This window comes from Setaria italica, chromosome V (genome assembly GCF_000263155.2).
Source record: "Setaria italica strain Yugu1 chromosome V, Setaria_italica_v2.0, whole genome shotgun sequence".
In the NCBI taxonomy this organism is placed as follows: domain Eukaryota; kingdom Viridiplantae; phylum Streptophyta; class Magnoliopsida; order Poales; family Poaceae; genus Setaria; species Setaria italica.
This window is the reverse complement of record NC_028454.1, coordinates 12,280,864-12,303,852: the sequence shown is the minus strand read 5'-3', so window position 1 is coordinate 12,303,852 and position 22,989 is coordinate 12,280,864. Positions and strand designations below refer to the sequence as shown.

The 22,989-nt window shown below is 43.9% G+C and overlaps 2 protein-coding genes across 5 annotated transcripts; both read left to right on the top strand.

The window, feature by feature from the left end:
• Nucleotides 1-9,255: 9,255 nt before the first annotated feature.
• Nucleotides 9,256-13,881, top strand: LOC101770056 (cytokinin dehydrogenase 2). Its single transcript, XM_004971688.4, has 3 exons — nt 9,256-9,986; nt 10,433-10,863; nt 12,993-13,881. The coding sequence occupies exons 1-3, from the start codon at nt 9,365-9,367 to the stop codon at nt 13,611-13,613; spliced, it is 1,674 nt and encodes a 557-aa protein (XP_004971745.4). The 5' UTR covers nt 9,256-9,364; the 3' UTR covers nt 13,614-13,881.
• A 1,227-nt stretch (nt 13,882-15,108) lies between these two features.
• On the top strand, nt 15,109-19,266 carry LOC101771503. Of its 4 annotated transcripts, none has more exons than XM_022826382.1 (4): nt 15,109-15,909; nt 17,893-17,944; nt 18,116-18,185; nt 18,956-19,266. In XM_022826382.1, the coding sequence occupies exons 1-4, from the start codon at nt 15,820-15,822 to the stop codon at nt 19,029-19,031; spliced, it is 288 nt and encodes a 95-aa protein (XP_022682117.1). In that variant the 5' UTR covers nt 15,109-15,819; the 3' UTR covers nt 19,032-19,266. The 4 variants fall into 4 exon arrangements, with proteins under 4 accessions (XP_022682117.1, XP_004968536.1, XP_004968537.1 ...); XM_004968480.2 differs by having other exon boundaries at nt 15,113-15,909; nt 18,116-18,192; XM_004968479.2 differs by lacking the exon at nt 17,893-17,944 and having other exon boundaries at nt 15,112-15,909.
• Nucleotides 19,267-22,989: the final 3,723 nt, after the last annotated feature.

Genomic DNA, 22,989 nt, shown 5'->3' with positions numbered 1-22,989 from the left:
CGTATTTTCTATAATTTCTAGCTCTCCAATAATTTTCTATATTTTCTAGCTATTTTCTAGGATTGCAAAAATAAAAAAATGGCATGATTTCCAACACTTATACAAATTTTCCTAAAATTTCTATATAATTTTCTACAATTTTAGATAATTTCCTAGCTCTTTTCTAAATTTTTCTACAATTTTAGATAAAAAAATATATGATGTGCTGACGTAAGCCCGCGGCCGCCGCAAGTTAGGGGCGCACGCGGGGGCGGACGGGGGGCCGCGGCCCGGGGTGGCAGCGACGGCAGACGGGGACGGATGAAGGCGTGGCGACGGCAGCGTCGGGGGAGGAGGCGGCGGCGGATCGAGCGAGGGGGCAGTGACGAGAGGGTGGCATCAGATCGGGCAAGGAGGCGGCGACGAGGTGGCCGGCGACGGGGACCAGCGGGCGGCGGTGGGGGGAGGGGGAGGGGGGCGGCACGGCCGATGGCGGTGTCGGGAGACGAGGGGGCGGCGTGGGGCGATGAGGGCGCGTAAGGAGGAAGACAATGGGAAAACGCAGAATTTGGCTAAGTGTTGAGGGAGGATGCTGCGCGCGGCCTTTAACCCTCCCCTCCTAGGACCGGTGCAAAATCACAGCCGGTACTAGAGACCCTCTAGTACTGAGTGTTAGGAACAACCAGTACTAGAGGGTGGGGGGGCTCTAGTACCAGTTATTATTTTGCACCGGTACTAGAGGGGCTCCCCGCGCGCGAAATGAAAATGTGCCCCTTTAGTACGGGGGGTTGCATACCCCTGTTTCAATTTCCCACCCATCTTTTTATTTTTCTTTCTTTTACAATTGCTCTTATATTAATTTATTGCGTACTAAATCAAATAGCATTCATAAAAATTGTAAAAATAATTTGGTAGCTTCATGTTTATTAGATATACACTATAAAAATGTCAAATGCGGTCAAATATCAAACATGGTAAAGTTATTAATTTTAACTTAGTAATAGGTTATAATGGTCATAATACTTATATTAACTTTAAAATTTGAAAAAATAGATTTTTTGACCATGCAAAAATTTATAAGAATAGTGATTCTAGTGTTCTTAACATGTTTACCATGACTTAATCATGTTCTTGTTTAATTGTACGTAAATTTATTGTTTAATATTTAATGATGCTTAAAAAATCAAAATATTTAATATTTTAACCATGCAAAAATCTGTTCTTGTTTAATAGGGTGAGATTTTATGCAAAAAATCAGTTCTTGTTTAATAATGACATTGCCGGTCGGTGCGAAGTGTAAGATTCAGCAACTTGTCCAAACAACTAAAGTGAAACAAATGAAAGCATTATCTAAGCATTGACCAAAGGAGAACAAGCGAGAGGAATTACTGGAAGCGCTTTAAAAGTTTCACCTCCCTTTACTCCATTGACCAAAGTACCCAAAAATAGTGAAATAAAGAGAGATAAGAATGGAGCATCAGATGAAACTATAGCCGATGACCATAAAAACATGAATGTTGAAACTGAAGAGGTTGAGAAACCTAATGGTAACCAGCACCATTACATTAATTCCTTTGTTAATAACAAAAATACAACATAATTGTTCAAATACATTGCGCAACATCATCTAATGGAACGTTAATAACCCGCCTCTTGATGAACGTCCCATGGTTGTGATCGCAGCGTAAGTATGGAGCGTCCTCTTTGACTAACAGGATGCTTGGGTCAACCTCGACTGAAAATGGAGGAAGATCATCGAACTGATCATAATCTTCTGAAATGTCACTCTTTTTCTCTACTCCAATGATTTTGCTTTTCCCTAGAAGAACTATGTGGCGCTTTGGCTGATCATCTAACTTATTAGCACCACCCTTCCTTATTGGTTTACTTGTCATGTCCTTCACGTAGAAAACTTGAGTCACATCATTGGCTAGGATGAATGGTTCATCTCTGTATCCAATATTTTTTAGGTCCACTATTGTCATCCCATAGTTGTCTATCGTTATGCCTCCTCCAGTAAGTTTGACCCATTGGCACCGAAACAGAGAGTTTTCAAAGGTCCATAGTCGAGTTCCCATATCTCCTCAATGACACTATAGTATCTATCTTTTTTTCATTGTTGTCTATTGCATCGATACGGACACTACTATTTTGGTTTGTGCTCTTTTGGTCTTAGGCTCTGGTGTAAAATGTGTACCCATTTATCTCATATCCTTCGAAAGTTGATACTGAGATAGATGGACCCCTAGCCAACCATGCTAGTTGTTCTTTAATTGTGTCATCACCCATCAGTCGTCGCTGCAACCAAGAGGCGAAAGTGTCAATGTTATGACGTGTAATCCAGGCCTCAGTCTTCCCTTGGTTTGAGGACCGTACATTAGCCCTGTGCTCCTCCATATATGGAGTGACCAGGGATGATTGTTGTAGGACCGTGAAGTGTGCTTTACGAAATGTATTCTCATCGATGTCCATCCGAGCTTTCCTCCCTAATGTGCACTTTCCCTTCAGTCTCCCCTCATAGCGTGATACCGAACTCAAGTCGTCCATAAAGTCAACACAAAACTCAATGACCTCTTTTGTTCCATATCCCTTTGCGATGCTTCCTTCCGGACGGGCAGGTTACGAACATAACTCTTCAGAATTGCCATAAATCTCTCAAAAGGGAACATATTGTGTAGAAATATAGGACCGAGGATAAAAATCTCTTCAACAAGTTGGACTAGAAGGTGGGTCATGATATTAAAGAAGAAAGGTGGGAAGACCATCTCAAAGCTGACAAGGCATTGCACCTCATCATTCTGCATCTTTAGTAGATTGTTTGGATGGATTGCCTTCTAAGAAATTATGTTGAGGAATGCACATAGCTTCACGATTGCCATTCTCACATTCTCTGGAAGAATACCCCTTAGTGCAACAGGCAGCAATTGTGTCATCAGGACATGACAGTCATGGGCCTTTAGGTTTATGAACTTCTTCTGTTTAAAGTTTATTAATGCCTTTATATTCGAGGAGTAGCCCAATGGGACCTTGATACTATTCAAGCACTCAAACATGCTTTCCTTCTCTTCCTTACTAAGAGTGTAACTACAGGATGCAAGTAATGCCCATTGTCTCTCTTTTCTGGATGTAGGGCATCTCGTTGTTTCATACGTTTTAGGTCCCGACATGCTTCAATTGTATCTTTTGCCTTTCCATATATACCCTAGAAGCCAAACACGTTCACGCAAAGATTTTTCATCAAGTGCATCACATCAATTGCATTACGGACCTGAAGGACTTTCAATAATATAGCTCCCAAAATATAGACTTCTTCTTCCACGTGAATGCATGTCCATCCTCATCGTTCGGAACAGGTGGGCTACCAGAGCCCTTCCCAAAGACTACCCTCACATCCTTTATCATAGAAAATACACATTTACCATTACGGTGAACGGGCTTAGTATCTTTTTCTTCCTCCCCTTCAAAATGCTTCCCTTTCTTTCTTAGAAGGTGCTTAGCAGGAGGAAATTGACGATGGCCCGTACACATGACCTTCTTATAGTGCTTCAAATACATGCTGCAAGTATCATCTAAATAGTGCGTGCAGGCTCAGAATCCCTTGTTTGACTGTCCGGGCAGATTACCAAGCGTCGGCCAATCATTGATGGTTACGAACAACAATGCTCGTAGATTAAAAATCTTCTTTTTATCCTCATCCCACACACGTACACCTTCTTCCTTCCATAACAGTAGAAGTTCATCAACCAACAGTCTTAGGTAAACATCAATGTTGTTGCTAGGTTGTTTTGGACCTTGGATAATTATCGGCATCATAATGAACTTCCGCTTTATGCACAACCATGGCGGAAGGTTGAACATACATAAGGTCATAAGTTAAGTGCTATGACCACTACTGAACTCTTTGAATGGATTGAACCCATCTGTACTTAAACCAAACCGTATGTTCCTTGCATCCTTTTAAAACTCGGGAAATAGTTAGGCATGAATCCAGAACTGTATATGTGGGCCTGAATAGTCTTTCTGGATGAGTAATCCTTCTTATTTTTGCAATTTCTGCATGGACAACAAATGAAACCAGATGGCGGTTTGTTGGATTCTGCCTGATTGAGAATACCACACAAGCCATTAATGTACTCCATGGAACGTTTGTCTGCGTTGTACATCCATTGTCGATCCATCTACAAAATATTACACATGGATGAAGTTTCTAACCTTTATAACGCTTGAATGAGTGAAATCCACAAGAAATGGTCACAAATCCGGCAGCACCTCCCCTATGGCGCCATGGATAGGGTGAAGCTGTGGTTAATTATTTTTCTATTTTTGCAGTATATGAATTAGTTGGAAATTGTGGTAAAAATGTTGAATTAGCTATAGAATATAGAAAAATTCTTGAATTAGCGTGAAATGAACATTATTTCCTACAATTTGATAACGCAATTCCTGAAATAACCGATACAAGTACCATTAAACTCAAATGTTGCTAAAAATTTAGATAGAAATATACAAATTATCTCTATGTACCACAATTTATCTCGCTCACATTAGCCATAATTTATTTACCTCATATTTGAAAAGTACTAAACTATAAAATTATTTCTCTAACCTCATATCAATTTCTTTTACTAGTATGAATCATAGCATCTAAAAAATTGTAGCTTATTCTACAAATCACAAATATGAGCTCTAAATAACACATTCATATAAATGAAAAAATTCCCCATTGTACCTTAGTCTAAAAGTCACAAATTACTCTAGCTCTAAAGCATAAAACTTAGTATACTAACCATGTATCAATGGAGGATGAAGTTTCTAACCTTTAGAACACTTGAATGAGTGAAATCCCTGATAAATGGTCACAAATTCGGCAAAACCTCCCCTATTTCGCCGTGGATAGGGTGAAGCTCGAGCTGGAGGATCTGGCTTGGGCTGGAGGAAGAAGGAGGGTATTTATAGAAAGAAAATTAGTACCGATTGGGGACAACAACCGGTACTAAAGGGGTGCCCTCTAGTATCAGTTGTTGCCCCCAACCGATACTAAAGGGGGATGCCACACTAGTACCGGGTTGGGGCAGCAACCGGTACTAGAGGGTACCCCCTTTAGTACTGGTTGTGGCCACCAACCGGTACTAGAGGGTGGGTGGTGCATTAGTACCGGTTGGGGGCACCAACCAGTACTACTATGCACCCTTTAGTACCGATTCACTGGTAGAGAACTCGGTATTAGTCCCGGTTGGTAGGGTGCAAATCTTCCAAAAATCCATCCGGGATAAACCAATCGAGACAAAAGGGGGGGGTCTTTTGTCTCGGGTCACTCAACCGGGACTAAAGATCCCCTTTTATCCCGGTTGGTAATACCAATACCAACCGGGATAAAAAGGATCCCCATGCCAGGTGCTGCAAAAAAAAAAAAGAAATCCCGGGGATAGGCCCCCACACGCGCACGTCACAAGTCACGTGATTTTTCACACGAAATATGCGCGTGCACAGTGCGTGGGATTCGAACCCACGACCTCCAGCCTCGCGCGTAGCTTCCTTGCCATCCCACCTACACAGCACATCTGACTATATAGGGGATGCAATCCTTTTGTATTAACTCATAGGGGACCCTTTTATCCCGGTTGGAAACACCAACCGGGATAAAAGAGTCTTTTATCCCGGTTGGTATTACAAACTGGGATAAAAGGGTTCGAGGGATTTCAACCACCCCGTGGGGGACCCTTTTATCCCGGTTTGAAATACCAACCGGGATAGAAGACCCCCTTCTATCCCGGTTGGTATTACAAACCGGGATAAAAGGACCTCGACCCTTTTATCCCGGTTGGTAACACCAACCGGGATAAAAGGGGGTCTTTTATCCCGGTTGGTGTTTCAAACCGGGATAAAAGGCCTCTCAGGACTTTTTTTTCCACTAGCCTTTGCAACCCGGATAAAAGGTCCCAGTTGGTGAGCCTCCCGCTAGTGACCGAGCTTTAGTTCCGGTTGGTAAACCTTTTATCCCGGACCAACTTTAAACCGGGACAAAAGGGGGTGCATGGAAAGTGAGTTCTCTACTAGTGATTGTTGCCCCCAACCGGTACTAAAGGGGTCCACGGGATGCCCTCCCAGCATCATCTGTTGCACCCGGTACTAATGCTAATATTAGTAACAGGCCTTGGGATGAGAGGAGGTCATAACAGGTCTCGGGATGAGAGGAGGTCATATTTCTAGTAGTGATATATCCAAAATAAAGTAGATATAGTGTAAGTTTCTTGGAGAAAGATTTCGCTTCTGCCACTCGTCGTCGTACGCGCATGCATCATTACGGATAGAATGCGTGGTCCACTTTCACACATCAGGATCTCGTACCGAAGATCTCACGAGAGATCATGAAGGGGCCGATCGAGCAACATTTCGTTTGACATGTTCATCAGCGAGCTGCCGATATCGATCTGCACGTAACGTACGTACCAGATAGACAGTAGGAGCTACAGCAACCCAAAACTGTCAAAGGCCATCGCTTGATTCGACAGGATTCCAGCTAGATACGATGAGCCATGACTCATCATGCTCGAGACAGAAGCATTATTCCTCTAGCATTCCCTTTAGCTAGTCACTCTAGTAAATCCCTGAATCTTCAAAATCCCCAAATATATATGTAACACCAAAGTTAAGAAGAGAGTTAGGAAGAATGTATGGGAAAAAAAAGGTACTAACATATGCAGGATTTCCTTTGTCACCCTGCCCGCCCGGTGCAGTACTCTCTCTCTCTCTCTCTCTCTCTCTCTCTCTCTCTCTCTCCCCCTACCGACCGAGTACTGTAGAACGTAGCATCTGCTGCACCAGCTAGAACCAATTGTCATTGCATGGATGATAGATGAGTCTATCATCTTCTTCTGCCTCCATGGGAGATTAGATATTGACTTGCTTCGTCGTCGTCTACTCGTCGATCCTCCTCATGGCATGCAGGGATAGAGATAGCAACAAACGATGGCCCAGAGAGAGTAGGTGCTCCGTCCTCGATCGATCGATCTCATCAAGGCGATTTGTTCGCTGGCCAGCGTTTGCAGCATCTATCGCTAGCTAGACGACGACAGGACGACCGGCGTACGTGTCAGTGTACCGCTGGATCTGGCGCAGCAATCTCGCCTTCGCTTGCAAACAAAGGCGGTGAGGACGGAAGGGGCCCGACACGGCCGGCGCCGGTGACCCGAACGGCCGGGATATGTGTGCACTGTGCACGCCTGCACGGCCGTCAGATCCGTGGGGTTGCCTGTGGTGGTCGCTGGCTGGCGAGCGGCGTCGTTGGCGTCGTCGATCTCGTACGCCGCACTGTACACACTCATTGTCCTTGTTGCTCCGCTCCTACTAGCCCTACTGCCTCACACACAGACACAGTGCGTGTGTGTACGTCTCGGATCGTGCATGTCCACCACTTGGTCTTGCCTCTCGCGGCTGATGGGGTCAATGCGCAACAGTGGATTTGATGCGCTGCGTACCATCTTTATTTGCTTGTCCGGTCCGATCCGATCCGCCCCAAAATTCGTTAGTACTTTTTTGGCTTCTTGCGCGCCACAGTATAGAATTGATTTTATTTTACGTCTACTACGTTTACATTTGTTCCCATGCAAGCACTGTCCAACCTTCAGTTTGAAACTCCAGACATGTTTAGTATAGAATTATTAGCTTGGCTATTGGATGCGTGTTGGGGCAGCTAACGAAATACTGTAACAAATTAATGACAACTGATGATCCAAACAGGACCTTATTATCTATTATTGGTTTGACTTAAGTCAACCTTTTTTTAACTTTGACTACATGAATATTTACTTTTTTATTAAATAGGTTGACCACACACAACACTATAACATTACTAAATTGATTAATTAAAAATGCTCTCGTAACATGTAGTTATTTTTTAATAATAAAAATTTTAATATCGTAAGTCAAAGTGTCATGTTAGAGACGGTATCGATGTTTTACCAGCTATATCGAAACTATGGAGGGATAAACATATTCCGCAATCTTAAGCTAACCATGTGCTTGATCGTAATGGATCAACTCATTCCATTTTCCTAAACCAAACAAAAATACGAGAGCTGAGAAGATAGATGATCGGGTCTCCATCCTTCAAACCAAAGTTAGCCGCCCAATTGGCATGCATGCACATGTAAGTAGTTCAACATCATTCAATGTGTTTTTCCAGATGAATAAAATAATCATCAGGTGCATGACCAATCTTGCCAGGATTTTCGTACGTACGATAGATACCGATGCACGGCTTGTTGCCAGTTGAGATAGTGGTCTTGTTTTACGAAAGAGGCAAAATGGACGGTGGACAGATCGACTGGATTTGGTTCGAGCTAGCCCATGTGACGACTGACGACGGAACCATATGCCGATACGTACATGTCAGCCTGACACGCTTACTGGTAGTCAGTCCATATATGCACGAGTACGATACACTACTGTCCTTGATTTCTTGTGTGCACGTACCCGGGCCCCAACCGGCCGGTTGCTGAATGCTAGAGAACAGAACGTGGGCGTTGGTGGGCTCTGATCTGTCGACCCGGCCAATACTAGCTATAGAGGAAAATTTGGTGACCTGTACGTAAAGCTGGCCATGAGTGTCACAGTTCCATCCGATCGAGTCATATCGATCACCAGCAGAGACCCCCTTTGCGCTAGCTACGTGATGTGCCTGCCCATTTCTACGGTTCTTTTGTTCCATTCAGCATCGTCCTCGAACCTAAAAGAGGATGCAAAAGCATCGTCCGGCGCGATTCGAATGGTGGCAAAGCAGCTAGCCGATCGAACAGAGAGAAACCAATCATGCAACAAGGCATGCATGGTAGGGATCTCTTCTGCAGGATCATGGATCAGTGCCTCCACGTACGGCCCAGAGCTGTAGCTCTACCGTACCGTGTGTGCTAGCTCATCCTGGATCTTGGAAGCTTGTCGTTTTCCCGAGAAAGTCTTCCTGTCATCGTACGTACGCGTATGCCGGCCGGCCCCATTATCTCTCTCTTGACTGTTGACTCTTCTTGCGCGCGTTCACATGCGCACGCTTGTGCTGTATGTATGTATTCATACGTGTCTGATCACCTAGACCTAGTACGACACCATGCATATCTTTCGGTCTTTGTCTACAGATCTCAACTAAAGCTCAGCTCAGCTCCAAGCAAGTCGTCGTCGTCGTCGTCGCAGCTAATGCACTGGATCATGGACGGCTCAGTCTAGCAAGTGATTACTTAAAGCCGGTTCCTAACACCAAGACCTGCAGTCCAGCCACCGCCGGCTATTTATAGCCACCCGGGCTCCCCACTACTTCCTACTACTACTACTCAGAGTGAGAGGAGGCTAGCTAGAGCTCGAGACATCATCGTAGAGGAGTGAGATCGAAGCTATGATCACCATGGCGGCCGTCCTCATCATCTGCGCCGTCTTCAAGGCGGCGACCCTCCCGCCCACGCTCGCCTCGCCGCCGCCGGCGTCCGTCGTCGACCGGGTCCGCGAGCTCGCCGACGCCACCGGCGGCCGGGTCCGCACGGACGCCGCCGCGACCGCGCTCGCGTCCACCGACTTCGGCACCAACGTGTCCGTGGCCGCCGCGCGCCCGGCGGCCGTGTTCTACCCGTCGAGCCCGGCCGACATCGCCGCGCTGCTGCGGGCGTCCAGCGCGAGCGCGACCCCGTTCCCGGTCTCGGCCCGGGGGCGCGGCCACTCGACCCGCGGCCAGGCGGCGGCACCCGGCGGCGTCGTCGTCGACATGGCGTCGCTGGCGGCGGGGCCCGACGCCGCCGCGAGGCTCGCCGTCTCGGTGACCGGGCGCTACGTCGACGCCGGCGGCGAGCAGCTGTGGGTGGACGTGCTGCACGCCGCCCTCGCGCACGGCCTCACGCCGCGCTCCTGGACGGACTACCTCCATCTTACTATAGGCGGGACGCTCTCCAACGCCGGCATCAGCGGCCAGGCCTTCCGCCACGGCCCGCAGATATCCAACGTCCTCGAGCTCGACGTCATCACCGGTACGCACATCGCCGTCGTCGTCGTTGTGCACAGTCACGTACTCACGCGTCACGTCATCACCGGTGCCGCAGACATGGAGATTAAGAGGGTGTTGGGATCCTGGAGCTAAAGTTTAGTCCGAATATTCGGATACTAATTAGAAGCACTAAACATGAACTAATTAAAAAACTAATTGCAGAACCCCTAGGCTAAATCGCGAAACGAATCTATTAAGCCTAATTAGTCCATGATTTGATAATAACATTCACTAATGATGGATTAATTAGCTTAATAGATTCGTCTCGCAATTTAGCCTAGGGGTTGTAAAATTGGTTTTGTAATTAGCCTATGTTTAATACTCCTAATTAGTGTTCAAATATTTGATGTGACAGGGACTAAAGTTTAGTCCGGCGATCAAACACCCTCTAATTATTGACGATCAAGATGACCTCTTCGGTTCGTGCAGGAACTGGGGAGATGGTGATGTGCTCCAAGGAGAAGAACGCCGACCTCTTCGACGCCGTGCTGGGCGGGCTGGGGCAGTTCGGCATCATCACGCGGGCGCGGATCCCGCTGGCGCCGGCGCCGGCGAGGGCGCGGTGGGTGCGGCTCCTCTACACCGACGTGGCGGTGCTGACGGGCGACCAGGAGCGGCTCATTGCCGAGCGCGGCGCGGTGGCGGGGATCATGGACTACGTCGAGGGTTCCGTGCTCACCGACTACCAGGGTCTCATCGGGAGCTGGCGCTCGCAGCCGCCGTCGTCGTCCTTCTTCTCCGAGGGCGACGCTGCCCGCGTCGCCGCGCTCGCCAAGGGGGCCGGCGGCGTCCTCTACTGCCTCGAGGGCGCCGTCTACTACGGCGGCGCCGGCGACACGTCCGCCGCCGACGTTGACAAGGTAATTATTAATGACCCGCTTTAACTTCTACGTGCCGGGTTACTGCTCTGGGATTGTGCCCAACTTTTGGCCGTAACGCATGCATGCATGGTCCCAATGGTGCAAGCAGCAAGTGTTGGTGGGGACAACATAAACAGTCAGTCGTGCAGCGTCAACATCGTACTTGGCCTGGCTTTGTCGGTCCATTGTGGTGCATATCTTTCGCAAACTTCCGCGCACTCTTTTCTCCAGAGTACAAATTAAAGCAAGATAAACGCACAGATCGAGCAAGTTTCTTTTTTCTCGCGATAATGATTGGACACACATCCTCCATCACCCATACCTTGCATAAGTTAAAAGTGTTTTTTTAAAGACTTGTATAAGTTAAAAGTTTAGCGGAGGCATATAGTGCTTGTCTGCTTGATGATGGGGTGCAGTACGTACTTTTTCTCGCAAATCAAACGTAAAAGGCTTAATTTTCCATTTCGCTCTTGAAAATTAAATATAGTTGCTTGTGAAATATCTAGTGAACATTTAGACAGGGGGAATTCTTAAAAAAGATTATTCGAGTTTGCCAATGCAATTTCTTATAGTATAACTTACTCGTTACCTTTTTAGATGATGACGATAATTTGTACACAAATAACTTCTGTCTTTCTTTTTTCACTTGAAATAAAATATAGCCACGATATACATGTAACGACCAGTTTGGACTGGTGAAATATTGTTACTAAACTTTTTAGTTGACTAACTAAAATTCCGATATATATTTCCTATATGGTGGAAGCAAGTTCTAGTTTTTTTTAAACACGCCGAGACTGTCACATAAAAGAAAGAAAAAAAAGAGAAGATACAAAACTTATGTGGAAAATAATTTAATTTTTTTCGGGAAATGGCTGAATTGTTGCTCATAAATCTGTGCAGGAATTTTTGATAAACATTCACTTGGTTAGTACGAATAGCTAGTCACGGTAGCCAGCCAAATACATGATCCAAGCTATGCGTATATATAGCCTAGTGACATGATCATGTTATTGTAAGACTTGTGCTCCATCAAAATAAATAATCATTTACAAATGTAGCAAGTGCACCTCGGCTAGCAACGAGTCATTCGGCTAGCAAGAGCCAAGGAGCTAGGGGATATACTACTAACGTACGACCACATGTGAGAGTAGTTGAGTACACTCTCTTCACTATGGCCTATACTGCACATACAGCTAGCATTCACATAACAAGAGAAGCTATGGACCTAGCCAGGCAGTGCAGCTGGAACACCGATCTCTTTGCAGATCTGTTTGCACCCGCAGCTACAGTGCTGAGCGTACTAGCTGCAAGATCTGTCAGTTGGGACGGCCACGTTTTTCCACGAAAGGGACCGCGCGAGCCGTCGAGCACCACAGTCCAATCCGTGGCTCACGGTGGCCTAGCTAGCTACCAGCTGCAAGTTGGCATGTACTCGCAGATCCCGGCACGTACGGACACATGCCAGGAACAGTGCCCGGATCTTTACGCGCAACGTGACACTTGTCCATCAAGAACAACGAACTCATCGAGCGAGCAGTACGTTTGCTAGCATGTAACAGCTATCTGTGCTGTGGTAGCTGGGTTACAATGCTTTGGTCAGAACATGTTAGGCCTGGGTAGCTGTTGCATATGCGTGCCTGCATCTGCACAAAAAGTCGTCTCAGCAGTCTCTTCACTAGCCACCCACCACGTTGGCACGTACTCATCCATCCCAAATTATAAGTCATTCTAAAAATTTTGGAGAGTCAAAGTATCTCAAGTTTGACCAAATTTATATGATAATATAATAACATTTATGATGTCATCTAAGTATCATAAATTTTTATAATTTTCTCTATAATTTTGGTTAAACTTGAGATGCTTTGACTCTCCAAGATTTTTAGAATGACTTATAATTTAGGATGGAGGGAGTACCATTTTTAACATGTATGTAGAAGTATACATGCGAATAAAGGAATACGGAGTAGCTAGCTAGCTAGAGTACACTACCCACACGATGTGATATATACTGATATGACCCGTGCACGCCAGGTTAAACTCCTAGCGTAGCGTCATCGGTAGTTTAATTTCTAGTTTATTACTACCAGTAAATAGTAATTACTTTTGCATGCATCAACATAATGCAGGGGCTGGAGATGATGCTGCGGGAGCTGCAGTACGCGCGGGGTTTCGCGTTCGTGCAGGACGTGTCGTACGTGGAGTTCCTGGACCGTGTCCGCGCCGGCGAGCTCAAGCTCCGCGCCGCCGGCCTCTGGGACGTGCCGCACCCGTGGCTCAACCTCTTCCTCCCGCGCTCCCGCATCCTCGACTTCGCCGCGGGCGTCTTCCACGGCGTGCTCCTCCGGGACGGCGCCGGCGGCGGCGCCACGGGCCCCGTCCTCGTCTACCCCATGAACCGGCGCATGTGGGACGGCGCCATGTCGGCGGTGTTCCCGGACGACGACGGCGACGAGGTGTTCTACACGGTGGCGATCCTGCGGTCGGCGGTGGCCGCCGGCGACCTCGGGCGCATGGAGGCGCAGAACGCGGAGGTGGCGCGCTTCTGCGAGGGCGCCGGCATCCCGTGCACGCAGTACCTGGCGTCGTACGCGACGCAGGCGGAGTGGGCGGCGCAGCACTTCGGGCCCGGCAGTTGGGACAGGTTCGCCCGCCGCAAGCGCAAGTACGATCCCAAGGCGATCCTGTCGCGCGGGCAGAGGATTTTCTCGTACCCGCTTGAATTGTCGCCTGATGAACATGTCCTCTGATCGATCGGTGTATGAAATAATGCATGTCATGGCCTGGCCGGTTCAGTCGTCAGTGGCGGCCGGTACAGTTACTACGTACTGCTGTCTATAGCTTTAGGTAATAATGCATGCACATCGTCAGAACTTGATCCAGCAAGGTCTGAACAACGCTGGAACGTACAGTCAGTGTACTGTCTGCATATGTGCGACGTATGAACCGTGTGTGATCAATTTACCTGGATGAAGAATTGTACATGTATGTATATAAATGTTATAGTAGTAAAAATAAAATATGGTCATTTTTACCATTCGTGTGTTACACTCATGCAAGCAGTATTGCACAGTGCAGATTACTCCCTTAGTGCAGATTATTCCCTTCGTTCTAAATTACAGATCGTTTTAGCTTTTTTTATATATTCATACACTTTGTTATACACTTAGATATACTCTATGTCTAGATAGATAATAATATCTATGCATCTAGAAAAGTCAAAACGATCTACAATTTGAGATAGAAGAAGTAGCATTTTACACGCACGGGATATTCACTAGTATACCCCACACAGGCTGTGGACTTGCGCGACATGGATATCCACGGCAGTACACACAGTGGATCGCTTGCGGCTGTTCCATGGATATTGCTAGATCCCAACCAAATCTCGGCTGTACTATACCTACGAAAGCAACAGACGAGAGGGAACGACGTCGAGTCAGTGACGCGCAGCTGGCGGACCCGGCCACGAGGCTGAACTGGGGTTGCATAAGGCTTCAACTTTGGACCCCATGATATTCACCGACCATAATGCTTCAACTTCTACATTGGCCCAACTCAATGTTACAATATGAAATCTTTTTAAATTCACATCTGAACATAGCTGAATACCACTGTGGGTTTGTCACTGGGTTTGATTCGTGCAAACAAAGATTCGAGGGCTAGCATTCACAAATATTTTTCTTCTAAAGGAAAGAGGGCTAAGAAGTCCAGGTGAGCGATAAAAGCTTATTCTCCACCACTGAGTGATACACTACTATTTTAATGATTATTTCTTGAAAGTATAATGAATCCTTCTACACACAAATTTGTATCCTGGTTGATGTAGGTCGTAAATCAAGTTATGACATGTATTTTGTGCGATGTTTATTGGTTGAGGAGATTTCTTTTCTCCCGTGGTAAGGTACATACTAGTATCTGAAATTTTACGCTTTTGAACTCACATTTCCAATCTAGACAAACACAAGTATAAGGGCCTGTTCGCTTCAGCTTATAAATCGGCTCAAAAGCTGAAACGGGTGATTTGTTGTGAAAGAAAAACACTGATGACTGATAAGCCGGCTGAATAAACTGAAGCGAACAGACCAAGAATTTTACGATTGGTGGAATACTACTATTGGATGAATAACTTGACTCAAAACATAAGCATAAAAACACGAAAAGCTGATTCTACGCTCGGTCGCTGGTTTCCTCCTAGCGATCGATCGGACAGCGCTCGTCTATTTCTGGAAGCCTGCAGCGCTCCGCACGTGCCGGGGGGCCCACTTGAGGCCGCTCACATTTCAGGGGAGAAAAATTAGGATTTAATTTTTCCCCTCTCTTCCTCCGCCGCTTCTCTTTTCTTCCCTTTTCAATTTCCCTCTTTCCCCCCTAGATCCCGGTGGCCGGTGGGAGCAGAGGCGGCACTGAGCTGGCGAGCAACGGCGGAGCACGCAGGAGCGAGGTCAGCGCGTGGCAGCTCGTGGGGTGTGGTGGTGGCCGCTTACATGGTGGTCCGCGGAGAAGCGATTTGGCGATCGACGCAGTTGGGCCCGACGGCGGCGGATCCCGCGCCGGTCGCCGCAGATCTCGCGCGACGCGGCATGAGCCCGTCCAGGAGGCTGTAGGCGGCGGTGGGTTGAGGCCGCACCTGGCCCCGCGCGGCGGTAGCGGCTGCCGGCGACATCGTCCGTCCGTGAGGCGGGGCCACGCGGAGGCGGGGTGGCGAATGCGGCGCGGAGCCGCGGTTGCTGAGGCCCCGGAGGAGGAGGCTTGCCATGCATCTGCCTGACAGCAACTTGGCGGAGGCTAGCGGCGAGGGAGAGCTGCGGCATCTGTCCTGCCGGATCCGGCCTTCACATCGCCCGATTCAGCCTCCGTACGTGCTCCGCGGGAGCATAGTTGGACAACGCGCAAGTTGTCGTGCGGGTAGCCTGGTGGAGCACGAGCCCAACTGCAGTGGATCTCAGCTCAGCCATGCGGTGGCTGGGATTCTCGAACGCTCCGCCATCGCGGTCTGGAGGAGGGGCGTTGGCTTGGAGAGCAGCAGGCGGAAGCAAAAGCCTGGTGAGCCCACAGACTCCTTGCTTCCTTCTTCATCTTCCGCTGAATCTATGTTGAAAGTATTTTGAATATGATAATGTTTTGCTCATTCATGGCCTGATTATCTTAGGATTTCCTCTTCGATTGTGTTCTGTTTATTTTGCCTATTCTGCCGTAGAACAATATGACAATATGGTCTTTTAGTAGTGAACTTCATTTTTTCAAATTGAACTAGTGGATATCATCCTGCTTGCTGGAACAAAGTGAGGACTATTCCTTGTTTGGCTGACATATAGTTTTAGACTAATTAGAGTTCTATAAAAACATATATGCTTTTAATCTTTTGTTTATGTGATTGCCAATATTTTAATTAAATCTCAGCATATGAAAGAGATTAGTTACTCGAATCGCAATGTGCTCTCAGTAAAAATATCATTATATTATATGGGTTTTCGCAAGATTGATTCTAGTACCCATCGCCTAATTGTATATTGCAAATAGTTAGTGTATTTCATCTTTTGGTTAACAAATATGTGGATAGACGTTTCACTATGCAATACTTTGTTCTACTTGAGATGTATTTGTAAATGGTGTCATGGATTATATATGATTTTTGCCCACTGTTGTCACCATCAGTAGTGGACATGAGGTTTTTGTTTTGCTTTTACTGCAAAGAGAAAATTCAGGACGCAGATAAGGACCCTTGCAGTAACGAGCAAAACTTTATGTAGATAACTTCATCAAGGCTTGGTTTGGTTCGCTCCTAACCACGCCGCAGCTCACCGCGCCGCAACTACGGCACATAGTGGCAGGCGTTTGGTTTCACACCATAGTTCAAGCATGCCCAATTGATGTAGAAGCCAGCTAGTTCATCTCTTATTCCAACCGCAACTCACCGTAGATGTGGCGAATGAAACGTCTGCAGTGGGTTAAGCACGGCCGCTGATTAGGTGCAGCACTGTCGGAGGTTTCCAGAATGAGCCAAAATTTGAGATGAATATATAACTTCGTTACATAACCTTGTTTTGAAATGTTGTCACATAATTTTTTGTTTAGATAAACTTGTGTAGAAACTTATTTATATAACATTATATACAATTTGTTTGTTCTTATATAACTTTTTGTTCGAAGAAGTTGTTACATAAAATTTACCTACATAAGTTTGTGTATATAAATTTTGTTCATAACTTTTTTTCTACAATGTTTGTTGAATAAACTTTTAGTAAAACTGTTTATTTTTTTGTCTACATAAATTTAATTATATAGAGAAGGAATTTGATTTATGATTCTTGTTGAAGTTTTTTTGAAAATGTTATGAAAACAACTTTTTATGTCAAATCGTTTCTCATAAGAAAACTTTTCCCACCAAAAGTTTTGCATTGTATAGATCATGCACATAAACACAAAAAGTCATCTGTTATATACCTGAAGTTCATAAGTTATGCGAAGGAGTTATACAAAATGCATAATTTTTCTCCTTTTAGAAAATTTGCATGGTATAAGTTATGGTACAAAGTTATGCACATAAATATAATTTATGCACAAAGTTACGCACATAAATATAATTTATACACTGAATAAAGTTATGCACACGACTTATGTATCACAAGTTATGTATCATTTCTAAATTATGCACAAAGTTACATATGAATTAGAAGTCAATTATTTCCTCCTTTTTTATTGTCTACAGAGCTATTTTTTCTAGGTTTACTTTTTATTTAGTGTTGATATGAAACACATATGAGTTATAAGTTTTTTACTTGAGAAGCTTGTTCTGAAAAGTTTTCTTCATATACTTTTCAGCTTTCTTTTATACAAGAGTTGCTAACATAAGTTTTCTTTTAAAAGTTACTCATCAAATTATTTTCTATAAGTTTTTTCTAAGAAGGTTCTTTTAAAGGTTGTAAACAAAAGTTTTTCTAATAAATTATTTATCAAAGTCTTTAGGGAGAAGGTTTAGTTTTCAATCCTTTTTAGTTTTGATAAATTTCCATGTTGCAATTGTAGGGATATATTTTTTGGAATGTGGATAAAAGGATGTCGAGTACGCTTATAGGATGTATGTTCAATACCCTTTTTTTAATGCTCAGTACAAACATTTCAGCAGTTTTTATGTAGTGAGCTGCACTATAAAAGTAGCCAATGTCCAGTAGGGAGTAGTAATGCGTTAATTCCAGTGATCGAGTAATTGCTTTTTTACAAATGCTTTGTGCTTGTTTTATTTTTTCAGCTGGCATGGATGAAAGTGATGAGTCCGAGAGTGCTTCAACAAGTAACAAAGGACAATACTTCTTCGTGTGGTACAAAGTTAGTTATGTGTATTAAACATTTTGTCAGATTTTCTAAATCAGTAAATCATATTAGCTTACCATTCAATAACTCAAGTCACATAAGTTTATAGAACAAATATTATTTGCACAACTTTTTTGACATAATTATGTCACGCTAATAAGTTAGACCATGAGTTATATAAATTTTAGTCATGTCAGTAAGTTAGGAGGAGAAACTATTTGCATATTCAAATTTTGCGCATAAGTTATGTTCATAATTTTTTATGTATCAACAAGTTAGGCAAATAGATCATATTATATATTTTTTACTTATAAGTAATGTACATAAATTTTAGTCATGTTACTAAGCTTACATAAGAATGTTTGTTTTCACATTATTTTTGACATATTTTTTATGATGTCAATAAGTTAGATCAAAAGAGTATTGCATATATTTTCCCTGCATAAGTTATGTAGATAAACTTTTGGTCATGTCAATAAGTTAGGGTTGAGAGATTATTACATATTTTTACGCATAAGTTATGTAGATAAATTATGTTCATGTCAATAAGTTAAACCGAGATAAATTTTTATATATTTTGTGCATGAGTTGTACTGATAAATTTTTGTTATATCATGTAGTTAGGCTAAGAGATTATATTATTTATATTTATGTGCATAAGTTATGTGAATAAATTATTTGGGTATGTAAAATTTTGAATATAACTTTACATAACAATAATTTTTCATATATTATATACACCTATTGACTCGGTTCCTTTTTTTTAAAAAAAATTCAGCGCAAACTTGAAACGACTGGCGATGCCACACATACCAAGGATCGAGCAAGAGAAAAAGAAGATCTCTACCTTGTGATTCACGATTCATTTTTCTTTTATTAGATGGAGATGTTATACTTTGTTTTTGTACTTATTTTAAAAAATACTAGAAACCTGATGCGCCTTTGGCGCGCCCGTAGGACCTGTGATTTTGTTGGCGCCATTGCAGAGCATATGTGCTATTCCCACTATTATGACATAATGAATTGATTGTTGCACACCATTTTAGATTGGTGTAATACATAATCATGTCCATAGCTTTACTTTCTTCATGACTACTGCATGCTTCACCGTGGCATGTAGTGTCTGGTATTTTAACATGTGAATAGGAGGAGGTACATCAAGAACATATGGTCTACACTTTGTGCACTAATGCACATCAGAAATCTGTTTTCCAAAGATCTAATGTCGATTAAACAACTTCTACCATATATACACCGAAAGAAACAGAAGTTAGTTAGAATGTGCCATATCCACATTTTCGAATGAAGGTGCAGATCAGCAAATATTCCATTGAACTTGACAAAAAAGATTGCTCCTTCATGTGGCAGTTTCCTCTCTTGGCAGCTTTGTACGCTTACATAAACAATAAAAGGAGTATTGCAAGTAAGAAATACTTGATCCAGATTGCAACAATGAAACTATAGGCTATTCCAATTGGATCATCAATTGCGATAACTGATAACGAGTGCCTTTATGTTGCACCTTTCTAAGTGAATTTGAAGTTGCCAAAACATTTGCCTAGTAGAGTCTAACATTGTTATTCCAGAAAAAAAGCAAATAATGTTTTTGCTAAGAAAACTCCTCTCTTTTTCTTAACAAATAACTTGGACTGATATCTCAAAATAGATAAGTATTAAAAGATCGTGCTTGCTTCTACTGAAAAGGGATGTATGGTTCAAAAGTAAACAGTAGGTGGTTTACTAATCAATGTGGCATAAAACAATTAGCACAACTACAGAGATTTGCATAATGCAACTATACGATGCTACAATTCTGAACATCTTAAGCGTACATATATTTATCTTGCACTGATGCATTTTCTTGAGCACTTTAAAAAGCAGTTGACATCAAAGAAACCCTCGCAGCAATAATCTATATATGATTCAAATGCTTTGGTATTCAGGGAAAGGACCATTGTCAAAGATTGAGGGCTATGTGATGCAGGTGAGCCCAAAACAAAAAAGCAAAGAATCATATAGGAGCAGGGCTTTTTTTTTTTTACCAAAAGTTTAGGTAACAGAAGGTTAATGCGGAGTCACTAAAGCAGTAATTTAGGGGGTGTTTAGGAACACCCTATTAAAATTTAACACCTTATCACATCGGATGTTTAGATGTTAATTAGAAGTATTAAACATAAGCTAATTACAAAAATAATTGCACAGATGGAGTATAATTCGCGAGACGAATCTATTAAGCCTAATTAGTCCATGATTTGACAATGTGGTGCTACAGTAACTATTTGCTAATGATGGATTAATCAGGCTTAATAGATTCGTCTCGCGAATTAGCACAGGATTCTGCAATTAGTTTTATAATTAGCTCATGTTTAGTCCTCCTAATTAGCATCCAAACATCCGATGTGACACTGTTAAAGTTTAGCATCCCGTATCCAAACACCCCCTTAGTCACATATATAGGGGAAAATGAAATTTAAGTTTTCTCATACATGGTTCAGAGGATAAATGTATCTAGGATTCAAAAAAATAAAAAAGAGTGGAACATATATTGTACTTAAATGCAATCAGCAACAATTTTGTTGTGCTCCAACATAAATATATGAAGCTACTCTATGAGAAAAATAGGTATGATTACTTTCCTGATGCACCCATTTTCAGGGAAGAGAAATTTTTTCCATAAAAAATGGGGGGAAATAATTAATGCATAAGCTGACTCATGGCACAATCAGTATGAACACAATAGTAAGCAGCTGTGCTAAAGAGCTATCACATGAATAGGGGCCACACCTGTAAAATAGTAGTTTGTTATATAACTATATAAACTGCATATCAGCTGCTCCAGAAACTTCGCTAGACCACTTTTTATATCAGAACAACTGTTTTTTCAATTGGGAGAAACAGGCCAAGCAAATTTGAATGCTTAGAATTCTACACCAAATTGCAAAAGTGCCATTGATGCAGTAATGAGATTTACTGGGGAAATCAAATAAGAAAACTGTAGGAAGAGGTAATATCTCTGGCAACCACAAATGGAAACTTTTAGCCATACAGAACTAATGTTCATTCTAGGCACAAATTTGGGTGTAGGATTAAATGACATGACATACTGTTTAGAAGGAATGCACTTTTAGCCATATATAACTAATGTATTTGGATGTAGGATTAGATGGCAGGAGATACCATTTAGAAGGAATACATATACTAAGGGGATTCTATCAAACGCATGATAGTATTTCCTTTACAAGGAATGCAAATGATATAGTTTTTTTAAGTAGTACATCAGAAGCAGAGCATGTATCCTTCTAGAGTATGAAAGGAATTTTATAAAATGGTAACCACATCTGCTAAGGGCAATGCAATTCCACCTACAGAAGCAGTTATAGCAATAAAATTCGTGCTCAGTTGAGCACACAACCAAAATAACTGCAGAAATTGATAAAATAAAGGAACCTTTCGCTGGAATTATACAACAATCCTGATGCTTAACTGAATGGCCCCTGTGATGCTTCTGTTCCTGCAACTCCTGTAACAGCATCCGGACGGTAGCAATCTTATTGGTTGATTGATAGTTACCGCACAAGGAAGAAAAATCAAGCAATCTACCAACACCAGGTGATGCTGCCACTGCGTGCTAATTCTCGGCAAAGGAGGAGGCAGAGAGCATGAGCTCAACAATCGACAGTCAGTTGTTGGTGGAGGCGGCATTTCATCGAGCAGAAGACCAACGAGGGTTGATAATCTCAAACCAAGCTGTGACTGATGTGGCTCACCACCGGCGCACCGCCGGCCGCTGCTTCCCTGCCGGTCCTCCGCCGCTCCCCGTGACGACCTCAATCACTATGCAGCAGCCGTGCCGCGCGGTAGCCGCTGCGAGTGGTGACGGAGAGAGCGATGACGGCGCAGGGGACCAGGGGTGTCAGATTGTACAGTAGGGAGGGAGAATGTGAGATACGGTGGGGAGAAGAGGTGAGGAGAGGCAAGGAACGACGGGAGGAGGAGGGGGTCTCCGGCGGCGGTGACCCACGCTTGCGGACGAGCAGGGCAGTGAATCATTAAGCTTCTCTACATTTCGGGTTACCGGTAGGGTGGAGACCCGAACCGATCCACATCTGACGGTCGAAATCGAAAGTTTGATGGATCGAATGGTTAACAGGTTAACGGTTGACGTGGACATCCTACCCGCGTTGGGAATGCACCGGCTCGGAGAGATCGTTGAAAACTGCTTTTATCGTGACTCCCACCCATTTTATCCCATCTTTTCCAACGATGTAACAACCTGAAAATTCAAATCTAAAATTCACTCAAATTCAAAACTCCAAAACCTATTTTCAAAATCCAATTTTAAAATATTGCAAAACTATCATTGAGCTCAATTCCTTTTCATCTAAAATCTATACCAATCTAAAATCTATACCAAGTCTATTTAGTCTTTCCAAATAAGTAACAACAACTTCTCTTTAACTTTCCTATTCTCCCTAAGCTATCACCATCAACCTGCTAATCCCTTTCTTCATGTGTGCTCTCACGCACAAACTTGCCACCTTGCCGCACATAGCTTGAGCACGCACACAACATGCATCGTATGCCTATACAAAGCAGCAGAGCACGGACAGCAGCATCACTAACGCCGCATGCAAGCTCCACACGCCATACCTCCCTTGCTGTGCTCGCTCTGCCCTGCTCAAGTGGCAGCCTGACCTCACGAGGTAACCTGCACTGCCACCCAGCACCACGTCGTGCCACCCCTTGCCGCGTCCCAACCTCAACCACGCCGTTGCGTTCAAGCTTGCCAGCCCTACCACCTCGTCGCGCGCG